The sequence below is a fragment of the Eulemur rufifrons genome, chromosome 17 (assembly GCF_041146395.1).
Source record: "Eulemur rufifrons isolate Redbay chromosome 17, OSU_ERuf_1, whole genome shotgun sequence".
Classification (NCBI taxonomy): domain Eukaryota; kingdom Metazoa; phylum Chordata; class Mammalia; order Primates; family Lemuridae; genus Eulemur; species Eulemur rufifrons.
The window spans coordinates 27,740,277-27,761,749 of record NC_090999.1 but is presented as its reverse complement, the minus strand read 5'-3'; the positions used below and the strand labels follow the sequence as shown (position 1 = coordinate 27,761,749).

The window sequence follows — 21,473 nt, the reverse complement described above, 5'->3', positions numbered from 1 at the left end:
TTTTCTTTCTGCCCTGGGAGACCTCAAGGATGGAATCAGCAATATCAGAAGTGACACACTAAGCAATGGGAAAAACAAACATCTCAAAGTAAGAACTCATAAATTTGGATGGAATTTGAGGCATTTTCCACATGAGGGTGAAAGGAAGTCTACTTTTGTTCTCTCTATAAAAACAAGGGGTTTCTAAGAAATGGAATTAAGAATCTGTGCAATACTTTCAGTGGGCTACTTAACTTACTTAGAATCACCACTCAAGCTTTTTTTCAATCAGCATATAACTCTGCTTTCCTACAGTTAGCGAGTTAATTACAGAGAATTTTCTACTCATTAAACTGAGTCTAACAGGACCTCAATTGAGCAGCACTGCTAGCTATTAGCTTGATTGTTGGCACATACAAAATGGCAACAAAACTGTGTTTACTTGATAGCATTTAATAATTCAATCTTTTCACCAATTCAGACTACGTATCCCTCATGGTTTCTTTAAGTGTACTAGAAGTTTCAGCACCATGGAGATGCTCCTATGACTTAAGGGAGAAAAGCATATGTTTAGTGTATTTTAACTATTATAGCACTTTTTAGAGACTTATTTTATAAAACCATTTTTACATATGTAGTGTGAATCTCATTAAAATCACCATTTGGCTTCCCCAATAAACTATCTACTAAGCATGTGAAAACAGATTTGTTTATAGTACTCCTCTACTAAGAGTCCTCAGTAGCTCTCGGCTGCCTACCAGGTAAAGCAATATCCCCAGCTGGTCACAGGAGCTCCTCTCTGGAGAATCCCCTGAACATGCTCCCTTCCACCACGAATCTTTGCACATGTCATTCCCACCAAATGCCCTTCTCTTTGTTACCTTAAGAACTCACATGAATTTTTCAAGAAGTCTCTCTCATGTCACTTTCTCTTTGAATCTGTGGCCTTATTTCAGTTGTTGTACTTATCACACTGTGTTGTCATCTTTTAAGCAATCTGCAGGAACTTTCTTTTCTTTTTTTCTTTCTTTCTTTACCTTCCAGTCCCTTTCAGGAGACCAACACATCAGGGCCAGCTTCATGGGTACAACCTGTGCAGTCACACCAGCCCCCATGCTTAGAAGGGCTTCATGCTTGGCTTAATGATCTGCCATTGCCACCTTGAAATTTTTAGTTTTGAACAATAGGTCCTCCATTTTTATTTTGCCCTGGGCCCCACAAAGTATGTCCTGAATTCCATTAAATGATACAAACTGCATATTTGTATGCCAACCTGCTTGGTTTTCCATGAAAACTTTCTTTCTTTTTTATTCACTGTGGTTAATGCTCATTGATATTTTTTTATGGGTCTGGAGCCACAGTGAATACATTCATTCCAGGCAGCCTTTTCCTCACTGTTACAGACAAATAGTAGAAGATAAGTACTACCAGGATAACTTTTGTGACCAGATTTGCACCAAGCAGGAGACCAGAGAATGTAACTGGCAAACATGTCCTATCAACTGCCTCTTGGGAGATTACGGACCATGGTCAGACTGTGACCCTTGCCTTGAAAAGCAGGTAGGTGAAGCATAGGCATTTCCGGGAAATCTGAATCATGATAGAGTTCTCTGATTCCCTGACAGGTTCAACAACACAGAAATGCTGAATTTCTTCAATTTCTGAAAATAAACTCTCCCAGCTTCCACTGAGGGAAAATTTCATTTAACAATTTTTTTTTGAGGCAGGGAGGTGGTGGTGGTAGTAGTTATTTTACATGTTTTAGTGTCTTATGAGCACCAAAAGGAAATTCTTCCCTCAGTATTGGTGTTGTCCTTAACCAGTTCTGGATTCCACTGCTTGTGCCTTCTGAGCATACTGAAGGCAAAAGCAGGTGCAGGCTGAGTATCCCTTATCCAGATGCCTGGGACCAGAAATGTTTTGGATTTTAGACATTTTTGGATTTTTGGAACATTTGCATATACATAATGAGATATCTTGGGAATGGGATCCAAGTCTAAACACGAAATTCATTTATGTTTCACATATACCTTATACATACATAGCCTGAAGGTAATGTTATACAATATTTTTAATAATTTTGTGCATGAAACAAAGTTTATGTTAAGTATTTATTGTAGAATTTGCCACTCATGGCATCACGTTGGTGCTCAAAAAGTTTCAGATTTTGGAGCATTTCAAGATTTCAAATTTTTAGATTAGGGACACTCAGCCTATACTAAAAAATGGGGATTTTAGTCCAAAGTTTAAAACCAGACAGAAATGAGGGAAATGAATCAAAAGTTTGGCTCCTTGACCTTCTTTGAAATTTCCTCTCCCCATGGGAAAGTCCCTCGATTTGTTTATTGTTCCCAGTTGCAATATTTACCCACCTCAGGCTCATTCCTGTAAGGGCATTGGCCCATGTGAACCACAGTCTGGGGTCTGCTGAACATTTACACATCAGGGAAGAAAAAGAAACTCATCTGTGGAGTACTCACTCTCCGAGGGGAACTGTTCTAAGCCCCTTAAATGTCTCATGTTATTCAAACTTCCCGTCATATTGTGTTTTTCTACCCATTTTCCAGATGAAGAAGTTATAGCTTATTATGGATTAAGTAATTTTCCCAAGAATACACCATTAATTAATAAAGTAGCTACATTTTGAACTTGAATTTTTCTGACATTAAAGTCAGTAATTTTTAGTCTTGTCATATTTCTGTTCTTCCCTGACTCTTGTCATACTTCTACTCTTACCTGACTCTCCTTTTTACTACTCACCATTTCAAATCTTTTAAAGTGTCAAGACTATGTCACCCTTCATTTCCATGGTGACTCCCTTATGCAAAAGAATCTCAAAATTCCTTCACATTTATTGTCTCACACTATCTTTGAGATACAGAAGAGCTATTGTTATTGCCTAGAAGAATTTACTGCTCTCTGGAGACTCTCAGTAAACATTTGTGCATTTGATTTTGATTTATAATAATTTAAAACCATTTGGTTTCAGAGTTAGAAGAAGTCTAGAAAACTTTTTGCCCCACTTCCTCATTTTACAGGTTGGGAAACTGAGAGTCAGAGAGATCATAGCTTCCCTAAGGATACCCAATAACGGAATTGGAAGAATCATTAGTAAAATTTAGGAAACACTACCTTAAAAAAAATAACCACTGTGATTGAGAAGCCCAATTTTCTTAGAAATATTTTGACCTTGACCCTGCCTCCGAGTCACTTGTTTTTCTCTTGTTTCCTTTCAGACTAAGGTTAGATCTGTCTTGCGCCCCAGTCAGTTTGGGGGACAGCCATGTACTGAGCCCCTGGTGACCTTTCAACCATGCATTCCATCTAAGCTCTGCAAAATTGAAGAGACTGACTGCAGGAATAAATTCCGCTGTGACAGTGGTAATGTACTTTTGTAAAATGTTGTCTCCACTGAAAATAACTCGACTAAATCAAAGTTCTTCCAATTGACTACCAGTAAAATCTATGATAGAAAAGTCCCACCATATTTTAGACATGGGGAAATAGGGAGTGTTGTCCTGCCAAATATTTAGAAGTGAAATTACAGCCTCTAAGTTATATTATCTTGGCAACTTATCTGATTCATTTTCTTATGAAGTAGTGATATCCAGGTTTCTACACTGTTATAAGGCAGAAAGAAGAGAGAGGAGGAGGAAAAAAAGAGTAGGAAGTTTTTTTGCTTTGTTTTTGTTGTTTTTTAAGAGACAGGGTTCTCTCTATGTTGCCCAGTCTGGAATTCTTGAACTGCTGGGCTTAAGCCGTCTTCCTGGCTCAGCCTACCAAGTAACTGGGACTACAGGCACATGCCACCATGCCCAGCTGAGTAAGCACATACTTTTTGAAATTAGCTATTACTGTGCACAAATCTATAATCAGGATAACCAAAAAGAAGTAACATTAAAAAAGATTTTCAACATAATTTATTAAGACAAGAATATGAAGATATTATGTGAGGGGGATGAATATAGATGATGTGGCAAATTTTTTGACGGGTTCCAAAGTTAATTCCAAAAGACTAGTTCAAAAGTGATTTAAATGACAGCAACATTACCTTCAAGTCCAATACTCAGATGCACAAAATCTGGTTTTTGGATTTCATTATATTATAAATTAAATCTTGAGTATATTACTCAATCATTTGTATTCTCTTGTTAACTAACAGCTCTTCAATGCTCACCATTTTGAATAGTCTACATCAGATTTCTGCAAGGTTTTCAGTAAACACCCAGATGGCAAATACTTTAGCTTCTGCAGGCCATGCAGTCTATCTTGCAACCACTTAACTCTGTTCTAGCACCAAAGCTGCCCTTGATAAACAAATGAGCATGGCTGAGTTTTAATGAAACTTTATTTATAAAAACAGGTGCCAGGTTAGTTTTAGCCCTTGGAACATTGTTCACTGAACTCTCTAAATAGTCAACTTGAAATTCCAAATAAAATTAAATTTCACATAAATAAAATCCATATCACTTCTGTGTACTTGGGGATATACTAAAAAGTAAAGTATTTATAACTAGATAGCATATTTCACATTCCATAGAAAATTGACCTAAGACATTGCTCCTTGCTTTCTGCCTTCAGCTCTGCCAACTTTTTCTGAATGTCACACAGGAATGCTGGTGCCAGAGGTTTCCCTCTGTGCCCCCCTAAACCCCAAATCTGAGATATGAGTGTGGGATGTGGGTAGGGAGATATATATTGTGCCTATATATTTATGTCATGTCACAAATTGTCAAAAGAGGGAATATGAACAAAATCTTGATGGCAATGGCTGAGGGTAATACAGACCTGAGCATTACATCCAGAATATTAAAATCAAGATTTATAACTGAAGTACAACCATTTGAAGCTTGAAAGATGGTTTTTATAACAAATAACCAGGAGAGACTCCTTTATTCAGTAGAGGACAAACCTATGAAAAATTACAAAAGAGCTGTGTTTAGGCGCAAAATACAAGCTTGAGAAGACTCAAGATGCTTCCATGGGTCACCAATTTATAACGAATCGTTTTAGAAACATTAGCAGTGTAAGCACAGCTGATCTCCAGTTCATGAGCAGTTATGTTCATAGCCATCAATTTTTAAAAATACTGAATTATTAAAATGTGTCTGTAATAGTTGGTAAACAGCTGCTTCCCTGAGCACCCTAAGTAGCCTTTGCCCTGCTTCCAAGAACCCAGAATCCCTAAATCTTTCCATGATACAGCCACTGACTGGTAAATCCCCGGCACAGATATAGTGGGCATCCATTCTGATTGGGTGATCCCATGGACTTTTTGTTGTTAAATATTCCATGGAAGATGATATACTACTGTGCTCTCCTAAAAACATCCACTAATGCCACTCTCAATGAGGATAAGAGGTTGTATGGATGATTGTCTGACTCAAGATGATGTTTAGCCCTCAATTGACAGCACTATCTATTCTAAACAGATTCACCTTCTTCCCTTTCCTCCCTATGACTATTGTCCAGTCTCCCAAGAGTTCCCAAGACTAAATGTATTATGTTAAGTTATACTTGGATTTTTGAGAATTACCTATGAGGCTAACTCCCATGCATTGTGCCAACTCTTCTTTCAAAGTCCTAATTTTAAGCATAAGAAACTAGAACATTTTCAGCTGGTTATAAAAATATGTCATTGCAATAACACAAATCACTTTGAGTGTATAGGAAAAATATGTACAATTTCTAGATGAATGCAAAGTTCTAAATATAAGTGTATATGTTAATATGTATGTGCTGGCTAAAGTGTGCTTACTTCTGCAAATCCTATAATATTCACACTGCCCTTCATTTTCACATTCTTTCTTTGGTGTAGGATATATTTATGGCTTACAATATCTCTCCCCTTGTGCTTCCTATTCCATTGAGTTTTTATGGCCTGGAGTCATTCTCAGCCACATCCTGTCAGGCCTACGTCACCCCTGTCATGTATTGCTAAACATCACTGAAGCTGTGTCCTCTTCCCTTCATCCTTGCTCTTGCTAGGAAGCCCTCTCTGATATCTCTCCAAGTACCAAATGGATAAAATTTCTTGTATTCTCACACATCCAGTACCTTGCTCACTAAGCTAGGCTAATGAAAACTGTACTCTGCATAGGTACCCTTATCTCTTGCTCATAAAATGTGATTTTTAATGTGACAATATAAAAATTTACTTTTGCTTAAATTCATCAGTGCTAGATTCAAAACTTTTAAAAATTATAATATCTATAAGTTCATTTTTTTGAATTAAAAACGTCTCTCTGTTTCAAACTAAAATACCCATTCTGTTCTGCCCTAAGGAAAAAAAGAAAAGAAAAGAAACAAACAAAACCTAGAGATGCACTGTTTAAAAATAGAGCATATTTCAGCTTTTATCTCAGAATTGACAGAAATTCAATTCCACCTATATTTTCAGTCTTGTATGATTACAGCATTCATATTTATAATTCTTTATAGTAGCAGTCCAGACACAATACAAGTTCTTGAATTATCAAAGAAAGGCAATTATTTTCATTACTCTCTACCTTCTAAGTGAAGATTATTAATCCAAAGAGTTGAAACTAAGTGCTTTATGGAGAACCCTTTATTAATAAAAAATTTTAAGTCAACAGAATACCCAATTTCACCAAGCATTTTAGTTAAAACAATCATGTATAATTGTATTAAGGTGCTGGTCACAACTTAAAATAGTCAACCAGTTAATCTGAGTAAAACATTCAGTTATTGTCAGTTGGACCTGTACATAATGGCTCGGATGCCAGCATCCCTGAATACAGGCAAGAAGGTGAGGAGCAGGAGAGGGGCTATCTCTCATGACACATAAGGCGCTTCAGTGTCTGTGATACATAGTCACACACCGATTCCAAGGATCCTTATGAAATTCAGTAAGTCAAAAAGGGAAGAGAATTATTTTACTATATGAGGCTTGTCCCGTTTTCTAAATTCACTCTCTCAATTTGCTACCTAATATTGTGGTACCTAAGCACTTAAGTTGTCCAAAAAGTAATTAGATATAGTAAATTGTATGTAGTAAATCAATTATCTACAGTAATTATACATAGTAAGTATAGAGTGAATATATTTAAGAAAATATACAGTAATTATGTATAGTAAAATAAGTATACATAACAAAATACACAGATTCTAAGTATGCAATATGTTTTCACAAATTATACAACTATGTAAACAACCCTCAATCAAGATATAGAAAACTCTCATAAACCCAAGAAGTTCCTTCCTTCTTCTTTCTAGTTAATTCCTCCGCCTTGCTCTTTAACATCATATCAAGGAATCACATGGTATGACTCTTCTGTGTTTGGCTTCTCTCACTCAACATAAAATTTTAGAGATTCAGACATGCTATCATGTGCATCTCTAGGTGTGTGTGTGTGGCTGTGTGTATGTGTGTGTAAAATTACAAGGTTTTTTTTGTAAATAAAGAACAGTAACTTTGAGTCTTTTGTCCTAGATCAAAACAAAATTCTGAACCTACTGTTAATTTTCTTCTACAGAACATGATCTCTAAGAGCAAGATCACTATAATGGGAATGCGATCGAGAATTATTTCTCTTGTTAAAGACCATCAGCCCAATGACAACTAAATAATTCTATGGTGACTCTTGTAATCTTAAAACACAAGTGAAAAATATCAGTTTATCACTGCATTTTCATGTTCTTAAACCTTCATCCAAAATAATGAAAACTTACCCTCAACTTTCCCTTGAAATTTAAACCATTTGTGTTTTAAATTAGTAAGTACTTCCTAAAATGGTAACTTGTTGAAATGTTGTTGTTTGTTTTTCTTTGACTAGGCCGCTGCATTGCCAGAAAGTTAGAATGCAATGGAGAAAATGACTGCGGAGACAATTCAGATGAAAGGGGTTGTGGAAGTCCAAAGCCAGTATGCCCACGGCAGTATAATCCCATCCCTAGTGTAGAGCTGATGGGCGCTGGGTATGTAACATCTTTTTATCATTTTTGGGAGAAAAGGTATCTCAGAACTAAATGAGTTAGAAGCAGTAGTCAAGCAACAAGATATATCATTGCCCATCTTCCTCATTAACTTCTTACTACTCCCACCATCCCTGTCTCTGATACTTGGCTACCACGTTCAGGCAGCATGTGGCCACTAGCCTCACTCCTAAGGAATAAAAGCTGGCATTTTCACATTTAGTTTATGTTAGGCAGTGTTATGGGCCATTCATAAACATTGCTAGTTTTATTTCTCAGACTTCCCTCAGAAAACTCTGGAATGGATCAGGGCAGACTGGTGGGAAGCCAGCCAAGCTGGGAGGTGCCAGGGTGGATTCCGGAGCTAGGTCTTGAATGGGTGAGTAACCACTCAGAAATGTCAGGAGGAAATTGAGAAAAAAAGATACTAGAAAAGTATTCTTATGGGTGTCTTGAAAGTTAGAACTCTAGAGAAACAAAACCAATCTTCCAGCAGAAAAAACAAGCCCAGAGTCAATAATGGGAGACAAAGCCATAAGGAAAGGAGTTAGGCGAACACAGAAATAAAAGGGACTAATAAACAATGGTGTGGAAAAAGTAAAAGAGAAAGAGGTGAAGTGAATATAGCTAGGGCATCTTCTCCCATGGACCATGTGGTGTATGGGTAGGTCAGTAGAGTTTAAAAGCAGACAGTCAGACCTATATTATCATCTGGTCTCAACTTACAAACTGGGAAACTGAGCCTCAGAAAGTTTAAATAACCTGTCCAAGTCTACCAAGTAGTAAATGGTGGAACCAGGATTCAAACCCAGACTTCAAAACCCACCATTTCTACCACTTCATGCTAATTCAGGATAACACCCATCTTAGAGATGGGAACATCCTGGAAGAAACCTTAGGAGACCATGCAGTCCTATCTTTGAAGAGTCCTCACAAATTCTAATGCTCCAATTTCAGGAATATCTGGTCATGAGGGCATTGGGAGTTGAGCAAGGGGTTCTAAGTTCATCAGACTGAACGAATGGCTTGAAATACTTTGGAAATATAAGAGAAGGCAGTGAACACAGAACTAAAACTTAGTTTCAAGTATAAGAAAAACCACTAAAGATAATCTCCTGTGCTGTAGCATTCCCATGATAAAGAAACTTCACTTCCACTTTTGGCCAGAGGCAGATAGTTTGCTATCAGCTTCCATTGCTTCATATTGGACTTTTTAAAAGTATTCACTTACTCTGCAAGAGTTGCATAATATGAAACCTTGAAGCATGAAAGACAACAGCCATAACTGCAAATACAACCTCGTTTGATTTTGAATAAAACCCAGAAGTCATTGAACCAAACTCAAGGACATCAGTGAAACGGAAGAGTTATTTAGTCTAAAAGTAAGATAAGCTGGCTTCTAGACTTAGTTCAGCATTAACTTCCTACATCACAGCCAAGTTATTTAACATATATGGGCCTCAATTTCCTTATCTGTATGTTGGATGACTACAAACTGATTTGAGGTTCTGTCCTAAGTGTTCCTAATTAGAGCTGATTTCAGTGAGAGTGCTTCAACATTATGTTCTTATCAATGTGCAGAAGTGGTTTCTTTCTCTTCCTTTCCCTGGAAGAAAACATTGGCCAAATACTCCCACTGATAATCACATTTTCTAATGCTCTGATTGATGAAGGATGACATTACAAACTCACCTCTTGTTCAGTTGGTCTAGACGCTAGAGTTACAGATGGGGAGCACCACATGCTATGTGTACTTTGGCAGAAGAACCGTGTGGCCCTCTGCCAACCAGAGCTGTTGTCCCAAGGATTCTCAGAAATGAGCAAAGCCTGCTGGCTGAGGACAGCCAGTCCTCTCCTTGTCTCCACAGGGACTGAGATTTTTGAGAATTGTTTATTTTAATCTCTTTCTAATCTTCTAGCTTTATAATCTCTGCCTCTTCCCTGTACCCTGCTCCACAACTTATTTCTACCCACAAAAAAATAGTTTACGGAGTGTCCATTCCTCTTTTCAAATGATACCTCTCCTAGAAAAATTTTAACAAGGCATATCAAAATTTCTACATTGCCAACATCAGTCAATAGGTCCTAAATCTGAAATGAAAATCAGATGATAAGAGCACACTGTTTTTCTCAGGCTTAGCCAAGGTACATATATATACACACACATATACATGTGCACATACACATATGTATTTTTAATTTATATATTTTTATATAAATTATTATATTTATTTAATTTATATATTATTATATTTATTTAATTTATATTATTATTTAATTTATATATTTAAATTCAAAAAGTTATAAAGCATGACCAAATTAGATAAAAGCACTCTAGAAACCTGAAGTATTAAAGGCAATATTGTATTTGAAACACCAAAATATTTATAGTCAATCTAAACATCTCAGAGGTGAGAGGAAAGAATAGAGCTGAAAATTGCTGCATAGTTGGCCCAGACCCTAAAAGATTCCTCAGGCATGCCCCAGTGGAAACACGTCCATAATATCCTATCTTAGGGCTCTGGAAATAGCTGTCACCTTTGTAGATTCCTCATGACTTGAGAGCCATTTTACTCAAGACCTTTCTTGTTTGTGACAATCATAAGTACATAGTATAAGGCAGTATAAAGTCAAGAGTTCTTTTTTTCTCATTGATCACTCTTAACTTAGAAAATGCAAATGAATGAACCTTAAACACCTGTGTTTGTCCTGTTAACTTGTTTGGAAAGTTCTACCCACACTAACTCCCCACACTTTCTCCCTCAAATGCCCACTGTTACAAATTCAAATTCAAATGTGAATAAAAACCAACCTCAAATTACACTTGCAGATATTTGAGTATAATCTGCATCTAAGAGGACCCACAGGAACCACTGCTTTTTAAAAACAGCTTTATTGAGATAAACTTATAAGCCATACAATTCACCCATTGAAAGTGTATAATTAAAGTTTTAGTTTAGTCACAGACTTGTATAACCATTACTGCAATATAATTTTAGAACATTTTCAATATCCCCAAAGTGAAACCTTTGTACGTATTAGATGTCAAGCTTTATTTCTTTCCCCTTTCTACCCCACTCCTAGCCCTAGGCAACCACTAATTCACTTTCTGTCTGTAGAATTGTTTGTATGCTAGACATTTCATATAAATGGAATCATATAATATGTAGCCTTTTGTGTCTGCCTTCTTGCATTTAGCATAATGTATATTCACCCATATACTCACAACTGACTCATCCATATACTCATAACTGATACCACAGAAATACAAAGAATCATTAGAGACTATTATGAACAACAATATGCCAACAAATTGGAAAACCTAATAAAAATGGATACATTTCTAAATATATACAACCTACCAAGATTGAACCAAGAAGAAATAGAAAGCTTGAAAAAAAACAATTACAAGTAATGAGATTGAATCAGTAATACAAAGTCTTTAAACAAAGAAAAGCCCAAGACTGAATGGCTTCTCTGATCAATTCTACTAAACTTTTAAATAATTAATACAAATTCTTCTCAAGCTATTTCAAAAAATTGAACGGGAGGGAGTATTATTAACTCATTCTACAAGGCCAGCATAACCCTGATACCAAAACCCAGATAAAGACATAACAACAACAGAATACAGACCAATATCCTGATAAACATAGATGCAAAAATCTTCAACAGAATACTAGCAAACCAAATTCAACAGCACATCAAAAAGATTATATACTATGATCAAATGGGATGTATCTCAGAGATGCAATGATGGTTCAATATATGCAAGTCGATAAGTGTGATATATCACATAAACTCAATGAACTATAAAAACCATATGATCATTCCAATAGATGCAGAAAAATATTTGATAAAATTAAATATCCATTCTTGATAAAACTCTTGAAAAATTAGGTATAGAAGGAATGTACCTTAATACAATAAAAGCCAAATATGGCAAACCCACAGCTAACATTATACTGAATGGGGAAAAGCTGAAAACCTTTCCTCTAAGAACTGGAAAAAGAAGTATTCCCACTCTCACCACTCTTATTCAACACAGTATTGGCAGTCCTAGCCAGAGCAATTAGACAAGAGAAAGAAATAAAGGGTATCCAAATTGGAAAGGAGGAAGTCAAATTTTCTCTATTTGCAAACAATATAAACACATATATGTACAGAAAAGCCTAAAGACTCCAACAAAGCTGTTAGAACTGATAGATGAATTCAGTAAAGTTGCAGGATGCAAAATCAGCATGCAAAAATAAGTAGCATTTCTATACACTAACAATGGATTACTGGAAAAAGAAATCAAAAGAGCAATTCTATTTACAATAGTTACAAAAATAAAATACCTAGGAATACACTTAACCAATGAGGTGAAAAATCTCTACAAGGAAAACTATAAAACACTAATAAAAGAATTTGAAGAGGACACAAAAAAATGAAAAGACATCCCATGTTCATGAATTGGAAGAATTAATATTATTAAAATGACAATACTAACCAAGGCAATTGACAGATTCATTTCAATCCCTATCAAAATACCAATGACATTCTTCACAGAAATAGAAAAAACAATCCTAAAATTCATATGGAAGCACAAAAGACTACAAATAGCCAAAGCAATCCTAAGCAAAAAGAACAAAGCTGGATGTATCACCCTACCAGATTTCAAAATATACTACAAAACTATAGTAATGAAAACAGCATGATACTAGCATGAAAATGGATTCATAGACCAATGAAACAAAATAGAGAATCCAAAAATAAATCCATGTATTTATAGTCAATTGATTTTTGAAAAAGTTGCCAAAAACATTCACTGGGAAAAGGGTGGTCTCTTCAACAAATGGTGATAGGAAACCTGTATATCCGTATTCAGAAGAATGAAACTTGACCCTTTTCTCTCACTTTATACAGAAATGGATTAAAGACTTAAATGGAAGACCCCAAACTGTAAAACTATCAGAAAAAAAAAAAAAAACATAGGAGAAACACTTTAGGACGTTGGTCTGGGAAAATGGGAAAAGATTTTATGATAAGACCTCAAAAGCACAGGCAACAAAAGCAATAATAGATAAATGGGATTATATCAAACTAAAAAGCTTCTATACAGCAAAGGAAATAATCAAGATAGTGAAAAGACAATGTACAGAATGGAAGAGAATATCTGCAAACCATTCATCCAACAAGGACTGACTTACAATCCAGAATATGTAATGAACTCAACAGCAAAAAAGTAATAGTAGTAATCTGATTAAAAAATGGGCAAATGAACTGAATAGACATTTTTCAAAATAAGACTTACAAATGGCAAAAAAATATATGAAGAAATGCTCAACATCACTGACCCTTAAGGAAATGCAAATGAAAACCACAATGAAATATCATCTCACCCCAGTTAGATTGGCCATATATACAAAGGAAAGAAAATCAGTATATTGAAGAAATATCTGCATCTCAATGTTTATTGTAGCACTATTTACAATAGCCAAGATATGCCATCAACCTAAGGTTCCATCAACAGATAAATGGATAAATAAAATGTGGTATAGATACACAAAATAGAATGCTATTCAGCCATAAAAAAGAATGGAATTCTGTCATTTGAGGAACATGGATGAGCCTGGAGGACATTATGTTAAATCAAGTAAGTCAGGAATAGAAAGACAAATACTACATGTTCTCACTTGTATTTGGAAGATAAAAAATTGATATCATAGAGGTAGAGAGTAGAATAGTGGTTACAATAGTGGAGGGGGGGATGAAAAGGACACAAAATTACGACTAGATAAGAGGAATAAGTTCTACTGTTCTATAGCATTATAGAGTAACTATAGCTAACAATAATTTATTATATATTTTAAAATATCTAGAAAGGAAGATTTTGAATGTTCTCAATTTAAACAGATGATATATGTTTGAGGTGAGGAATATGCTAATTACCCTAATTTTATCACTATATATTCATTGTGTGTATTAAAGCATCACTATGTACTACAAAAATATGTAAATTATATTTCAATTAAAGAAAACTTTAAAACATAATAAAAAAGTCCATCCATATAAAGCATATGTCAATACTTCATTCCATTTATGACTAAATAGTGATCTATTCATCTGTTGGTGGCCATTTGGTTTGTTCCTACCTTGGCTGGAATGGGTAATGCTGCTATGAACATTTATGAACAAGTTATTGTATGGATATATATTTCCATTCTCCTATTTACATACCTAGGAATGGAATTACAGGGGGTAATTCTATGTTTAATTTTTTAAAAACTCCCAACTATTTTTCAAAGTGGCCATACCATTTTATATTCCTACCAGTTATGTATGATTGAAATCTCCAACACGTTTTTGTCTATTTTTTTTTACTAGTGCTAGCCTAGTGGGTTTGAAATGGCATTTCAATTTGGTTTTGATTTGTATTTTCTTAGTGACTACTAATGTTGAGCATCTTTTCCTGTGCTTTTGTGTCATTTGCATATCATATTCAGAGAAATGTCTATTCAGATATTCAGATTCTTTGCCCATTTTTTAATGAAGTAATTTGTTTTTCACTATTTAGTTCTAAGAGTTCTTAATATATTCTGGATGTAAGTTCTTCATTCGATATATGATTTGTAAATATTTGTAAATATTTTCTCCTATTTGTCTTTTCCCTTTCTTGATGGTGTCCTTTGAAGTACAAAAGTTTTTAATTCTGATGACATCCAATACATTTATTTCTTCTTTTGTTGCATGTGCTTTTGGTGTCATATCTAAGAAGGCTTTGTCTAACCTGAGATCACAAAGATTTAGTCTTATGTTGTCTTCTAAGAGTTCTACGGTTTTAGCTCTTAAGTTTAGGTCTATGATCTATTTTTAATTTTTTGTATCATGTGAGAAAGGGGTCCAATGTCATTCATTTGCACATGACTATCAAGTTGTTACAGCACTATTTGTTGAAAAAAAAAGACTATTTTTCCCCCATTAAATTGTTGAAAATCAATTGACCATAGATTTATAAGTTTATTTCTAGACTCAGTCTGTTCCATTGATCTGTATGTTTATCCTCATGCCAGTAGCACACTGTCTTGATTATTCTGGCTTTGAAGTAAGTTTTATATCAGGAAGTGCAATGCCTCCAACTTTGCCCTTCATTCTCAAGATTGTTTTGGCTATTCTGGGTCTATTGTATTTCCATATGAATTTTAGGATCAGCTTGACAATTTTTTACAGAAAAAGCACCTGGGGTTTTGATAATGATTGTTTTCAATCTGCAGATCAATTCATAAAGTACTGCTATTTTAACCATATAAACTATTCCAATACATTAATATAGAATGTCTTTCAATTTACTTAGATTTTATTTAATACCTTCAACAGTTTCTTATTCTTTTTAGTATAAAAGTGTTAGACTTGTTAAATAATTCCTCAGGATTTTATTCTTTTAGATGTTATGATAAATGGAATTGTTTTCTCAAATTTATTTTTGGATTGATCATTGCTATTGTATAGAAATACGTTTGATTTTAATCTGTTAATCTTGTATCCTACAAGCAATCACTTTTGAACTTAGTATGCAACTCTTCTAATGAAATTAAGATGCACTTGTGTTAGTGGCAAATTGAGAGGACTAATATGTACTGTTTCCTCTTACAAGGCAGGCCAGGCCTGTGCCAATCACTATTAATTCCCACAACTACCCTAAGGAAGCAATCATTACCTCCATTTTCTAGTGAGGAAGCAATATCAGAAACTTAAAAACTGTGTGTATGTGTACATGTGTGTGCATGTATTTTTACATTAATGCAATTATATTAGCATAGAATTCACAAATATTTATATTAGCCATTAATTTTTTTAATGTTCTAACATCATTTTACAACTTTGAAATTATCCTCTCTCATTCTTGATAGAAAAATATTGTGTGAGTTGGCTAGAACAAGTGCCTGAATAGTTGATTGTATTTTCTACTTTAAATCCAAATGTCTAGTAGCAGATTACAAAAGTCTTGAACTGTTTCTCAATGCCTTCTCAAGTGGATGAGTCTCTGTCTTTTCTTAGATCTGTGTGGTAGCTATGAAACCTAAAGTTGCAGCTTATGGTAAGGGTTGTGCCTTTTAGGTCCATTTTGTCCTGTGATTTAGCACTATAGAAGTACAGGGGAAATAGACCGTGGATGCTTAGAGTCCCCTCGAGCCCCTACCACCATCAGAATGGATGAGTGTATGTGTGGGTCAGAAGGAAGAGAAGATAGGGATATTATTCCTTCTGCTACATGGACTTTTCCAATGATATTCTGTAGAGCTTTATTATGTGTTCTGTGGAAAACAAGGTTTTATACACACACACACACATTTGTTTAAATATATTTAGAGGCTGATAATTTATATTTTCAAAGGCTCTCACATGACCCACAGAAAACTATTTTTATAATCTGTGTAATCTAGCATTACCAAAATTTTTGATAAAAACTACTTTTTCACAGAATACATGTTATCGCTAAGAATTTGGAAAAGCATTAGCATCTTGAGAAGATTTTTATCTATCACAAAACCACTTCTTAAATGCTTGATTTATGCTAAGCTAATTAATTTCCATGTGCCTCAATTTCTTAATTTGTAAAACAGGTATAATAATTGTATCTAGAGCATATGGTTATTATAAATATTAAATAAGTCACTATTTGTAAAGCACCTAACTAAAGTAATATTTGTAAAGCACTTACTATTTCTTGGCTTATAGTAACCCATATGCAAGCATTTGTTAAATAAAATATATGTTAAGTATTATAATAATATTTATTACTAAAAGCAATATTATAATTCCATTAAAATATTGCTATTACTATTTCATTAACTCTCAGAATTCTACTCAGAAGGAAGTGAACCCAGAATAACATTTATTATATAATAATTTATTCCACAATCTGCTTTCAAAGTTTGCACTGAACTCATAGGTCATGAAAAAAATTATAAACCCAAATTTTATTTTATACTAAAAGCCCAGAACAAGTAAGTGGAATGGGAAAACCTTATAGAGCCAGCAGGGCTGAGTTTTGGCTTCCAGCCCTCTTTGGATGCTTCACCATGGACTAGAAAAAAATAGACTTTCATTCAAGTCATTTGTCATGAGTCAAAAATGTCTAGAAGAGGAATTTCTTTCACATATATAAGGTAAATTTTAAAGATTGCTCTACATCTATTGAATTCTTGAAAATTACTTTGTTTCTAGGTTTCATTTTCTGGCAGGAGAGCCCAGAGGAGAAGTCCTTGATAACTCTTTCACTGGAGGAATATGTAAAACTGTCAAAAGCAGTAGAGCGAATAATCCATATCGTGTCCCGGCCAATCTTGAAAATGTCAACTTTGAGGTATGACAGCCTATCATGGCAGCTCCAATGCCAATGGTGATTATAAGCTAAATTTCTTGTGAAAAATTAGTGATGAATACAAAGGTAATGAACAATTTTAATCACCCATTATGTATTTGCATTTCATTTGTCCACAATCCAATGATGTCAGTGTTATCATCAATGTACATATGAAAAAACTAAGCTAACTAATCTTCCCCAAACAACTAGTAAGAAGTGAATTAGAGGTTCAAGCCCAGGTTTCCCTGATTCAAGTCCATGCTTTCTCCAGTGAATATTCAGCCCTAACATGTCCCCATACAGATAAATTGTTTGACTTATTCATAATTTTTTCCTACCATAGCTAGTTCTCATAGATAACTGTGAAATTTAGACATTAAAAAAGTACCACGCTCATAGGAAAAAAATCACAATAAGGCTAAGCATAATGAGATAGTTCTGCATAACTTACTCCCTATTTTATTAGTTGGTTTGGAGTTTTTCTGTCTGTTTTCCTAAGTGGCAATGAGTAGCATACTCCTTAGTTCCAGAATCTACCCCAGTACCTTACACATGATGAATGCTCAATATTTGCTACACTACAGTAAGCACTCAATTTCTTTTGATTTGTGACAAAAGAAATAGGAAGTGCATGTTTTTAATGGTGACATCCATTCATGTAGATTTGAATTTCAGAAGGTCTAATCATTTCTGAGAACAATTTTATGGGTAGTATGAGTTCAGCAAGAAGTCATTTAACTCTTCCTTTAAAAAGACCTGTATACACATACATACAGGAGTTTTCCAATTTGATACACTCAATTTGAAACCATTTAATATATAATAGTAAATGGGGAATGTCTTTGGGGTCCAACTGCCAAATTCAGACACCTCTAGGGAGACTTATGGAACTACTCTTAAAATACATTTTATTGAAAAAGCTTTGTAGGCAGAGCTAAAACCTAAACTTTTACATATAATATTTTTCTGTTGGAGGTTGCCTTCTATCTTCTAACCAACAAACCCACGAGCTTACTTTCAAAATATAATAATGTCCCAAAACTATACTGCCTATATTCTCAGCTAGCATTTATTTCATGCAGTTTTACAAGTAACAAATTATACAAAGTATATGAGATTAGGGCATATTTGGGCTTAGATAATACTTTACATTTATGTGATATTTTAGAGTTTTCAAAGTACTTCATATATTGTCTTATTTGATTCCCATAAAAACCTCCCCCAAAAGGTAAATTGCTTACATCCATCTTATTAATTGGAAAATTAGGCTCATTGACATAAAACTTTCTCAGAGTTATGCAGCAAGTAAATGGCACAGAAGAATTAGAAGTCTTGGCTCCTGGCTCCTATAGTCCAGGGTTGCCTATGCCAGATGTGATCTTATCAAGAAGGACATTAACACCTATGCTGAGCACCTTTCATAAACTACCATTTAAAACGTATACTCTGTCTAGTGATGTGCTGGAGCCTGCTCTTCCAGCTCACAAGAGCCAGTTGCTAAATTTTCAGGAATTTTGAAATTTGATTGTGAAATATAGCCAATATTAAATATATAATCTTACAAGTAAATATGTTAAAACACAGGCTATAACTACTCAAAATTTATCACTTCTCAACTATTTTGCTACATTTTATCATTATTTGACCTCTTGAGTTTATTTATATTATATTTATTGTATCTATATCATCAAAATATAATTTGTTACTGTGAATCTCTTCCCAACATTGAATTCAGGGCACCCCACAGGTAGGTTGAAATCTGTCATAGTAGGAATATATACACCATGGAAAAGGAAAATGTTTTAGTAAGTCAGGGCTTTTTTTCCTCTCCCAGGGAGCTGGTTGTTAAACATTTACCAACAGATGGCTGGGTTCACTCACATAACTTGGTAACACAAGCCTAGATGACAAGTTACTTGACGAAACACAGCCTGAAAATCCTTATTCAGATAAAAGTACACTCATTTCATTATTAATATATAACAGCTCTAAAATTTGTCTAACCTTAAGAAGCTATCTGAGCTATTTTTTATATGTCATTGAATTTTAGATAATAGTCAAATGCTGAAGAAGATCATGGTGATATTTCTTCAAAGATGTAGAAATGACTAAACTCAAGGTCACAAGCTGTTGGTTTACTTTTCACTGATCTTTACATTACTTTAGTCTTTATTCATGCCTTTAGCAGGCAGCTATACCTTATTGAAAACAGAGGAGGAGAAATTCAGCAGGCATCTGACTTCCCTTCTCCTGTAGTATTGGAGCTTATTAACACAAATAAGACAGATCAAATAATGGATTGGTTGGTACACAAAGATTAGAGAGGCTCATGAAGGGAGCCTCTGGGAATGAAGTTAGAATAGAAGACTGTGGAAAAACTACAGGACAGGTGATGGAACACAGACACCAAGTACAAGACTATCAATCAGGATAGGTTAGGTTGTGCTACAATAAAAATTCTAAGATGTCAGTGTCTTCAAACAGTGTCACTCATACTGCATATCCAGTGAAAGTTAACAAGGACTCTACTTATAGTAGTCACTCAGAAACCCAGGGACTTACGAGGTTCTGTCTTCACACATCCTTCCATGATCAATTTCCTCCACACCCCAAAAAGTGACATATTGCCCATCACCTCATAAAATGACAGATATCACTTATATTCACATTTCATTGGCCAAAAGGAGTAGGGAAATACAAGTTTGCTATGTTCTCAGAAGTAGAGGGGACTAGAGAAGTTGTAAACCAAGTAATGACTAACACAAGTGTCAGTCAGGAGCTGGTCAGCATTGGTGACTTTGGTGGCAGGCAATGGGAACACAATCACAGAAACTGTGATGCTGAAATCAGACTCCGGTCTCTTGAAAAAATATAAAACAAGGTGGTACTTGGTTATAAAAACAAGCCCAGTTGTCAGAACTATGGTACATAGCATAAGGATGCATTTGAGCTATATTCCACCCAAGGCTCAGGCTTATCGAGGAGTCAGGTGCCTGACTTGAATGTGTTTATGGAGATGAGAAGAGAGTTGTGGAGGAAGGTCAAGAAGTCCCATCAGGTCAACAAGTCCTTAGCCATTACTTCATCTCTGCAATCAGTATGTTATATATCACTGGTGCCTCTTGTGTTTGTGTATGTGTGTGTGTGTGTTTTAATCTCCTCTATGTTTTGTGTTTTGTGTGAGAACTTTCAAATGAGGTCACATTAGCAGTAACACCAGAAGTATGCCTTTTAGGGATCCCCCAACTGCTAAATGCAGAGCTCAGTAACCCTAAGATCCTTGTACCTCGTATGTATGTGAACTATACATACATTGAAGAAAGATTAATAAAAACAAGTTAAGAGAATGATTTACCCAATTTTTGGTGAATTAGTGAGTGACAACAATCATAGCAGTGGTAGGTCAAAGAATAAATGTTTGCAAAGTGAAAATTGTGCAGAGTATCTCCTACCAATGCATAATTCAAAACAGACAATCACAAATACAACAGCTTCCCTGAGCACTTCCGTACTGCATGGTCTATTGTTATGCATTTGTATGATAATTATATACTTCACAAATTTTTATTTTACAGTAATTTGTATTTATTCATCCATTCATTTTTTCAACCTGCTCATTTCAGTTCAGGGTCATGAGTGGCTGGAGCGTATCCTGGCAACTCAAGGGCCAAAGTGGGAACCAGCCTTGGACAGGATGCCTTCCCATCACAGGATACATTTACATTCATACCCGCATTCAGACTGAGGCCATCGTGCACAGCTTTGGGATGTGAGAGGAAACCTGAGTACCCAGGGAAAACCCATTCAAACATGGGGAGAATGTAAAAGCTCGACGTAGACAGTGGCTCAGTGAGAATCAATTTTTTCTCATCAGTGTTATAAGGAAACAACGTTGAACAAAGATGTTAGTCGAGGATCTAATACACTCATCAATCAATTTACTTTGCTACTTTGTTTATTAAATTAATCCATTGCTCTCTTCTTACCAGCATAACCATAACAGGAGTTTGACTTGTTCTTGGGAAATACCCTTCTCTACTCACGGCTTAAGTCAAGTCCCACTGGCTGCTTTCACTCCTCTTCCCAGGTGGAGTCATAGAAGACTATCAACCACCCACCATGCGGAATCAATCAATCATTTGTCCTCTGTCTCACAGGTGTGGCCAGTAGAGTACTAAAGCCCAGGATCTCAATAATATTAAGGGAGTGG

At 35.1% G+C, this 21,473-nt stretch overlaps 1 protein-coding gene across 3 annotated transcripts in view; it reads left to right on the top strand.

Moving 5' to 3' along the window:
• Positions 1–21,473, top strand: part of C6 (complement C6) — a 60,301-nt gene that overhangs the window by 5,617 nt on the left and 33,211 nt on the right. For all 3 annotated transcript variants that reach the window (XM_069492446.1, XM_069492444.1, XM_069492445.1), the window contains 4 exons: positions 1,383–1,539; positions 3,216–3,360; positions 7,776–7,917; positions 17,125–17,263. In XM_069492446.1, coding sequence (XP_069348547.1) covers positions 1,383–1,539; positions 3,216–3,360; positions 7,776–7,917; positions 17,125–17,263 — 583 coding nt within the window. The remainder of the gene's footprint in view (positions 1–1,382; positions 1,540–3,215; positions 3,361–7,775; positions 7,918–17,124; positions 17,264–21,473) is intronic.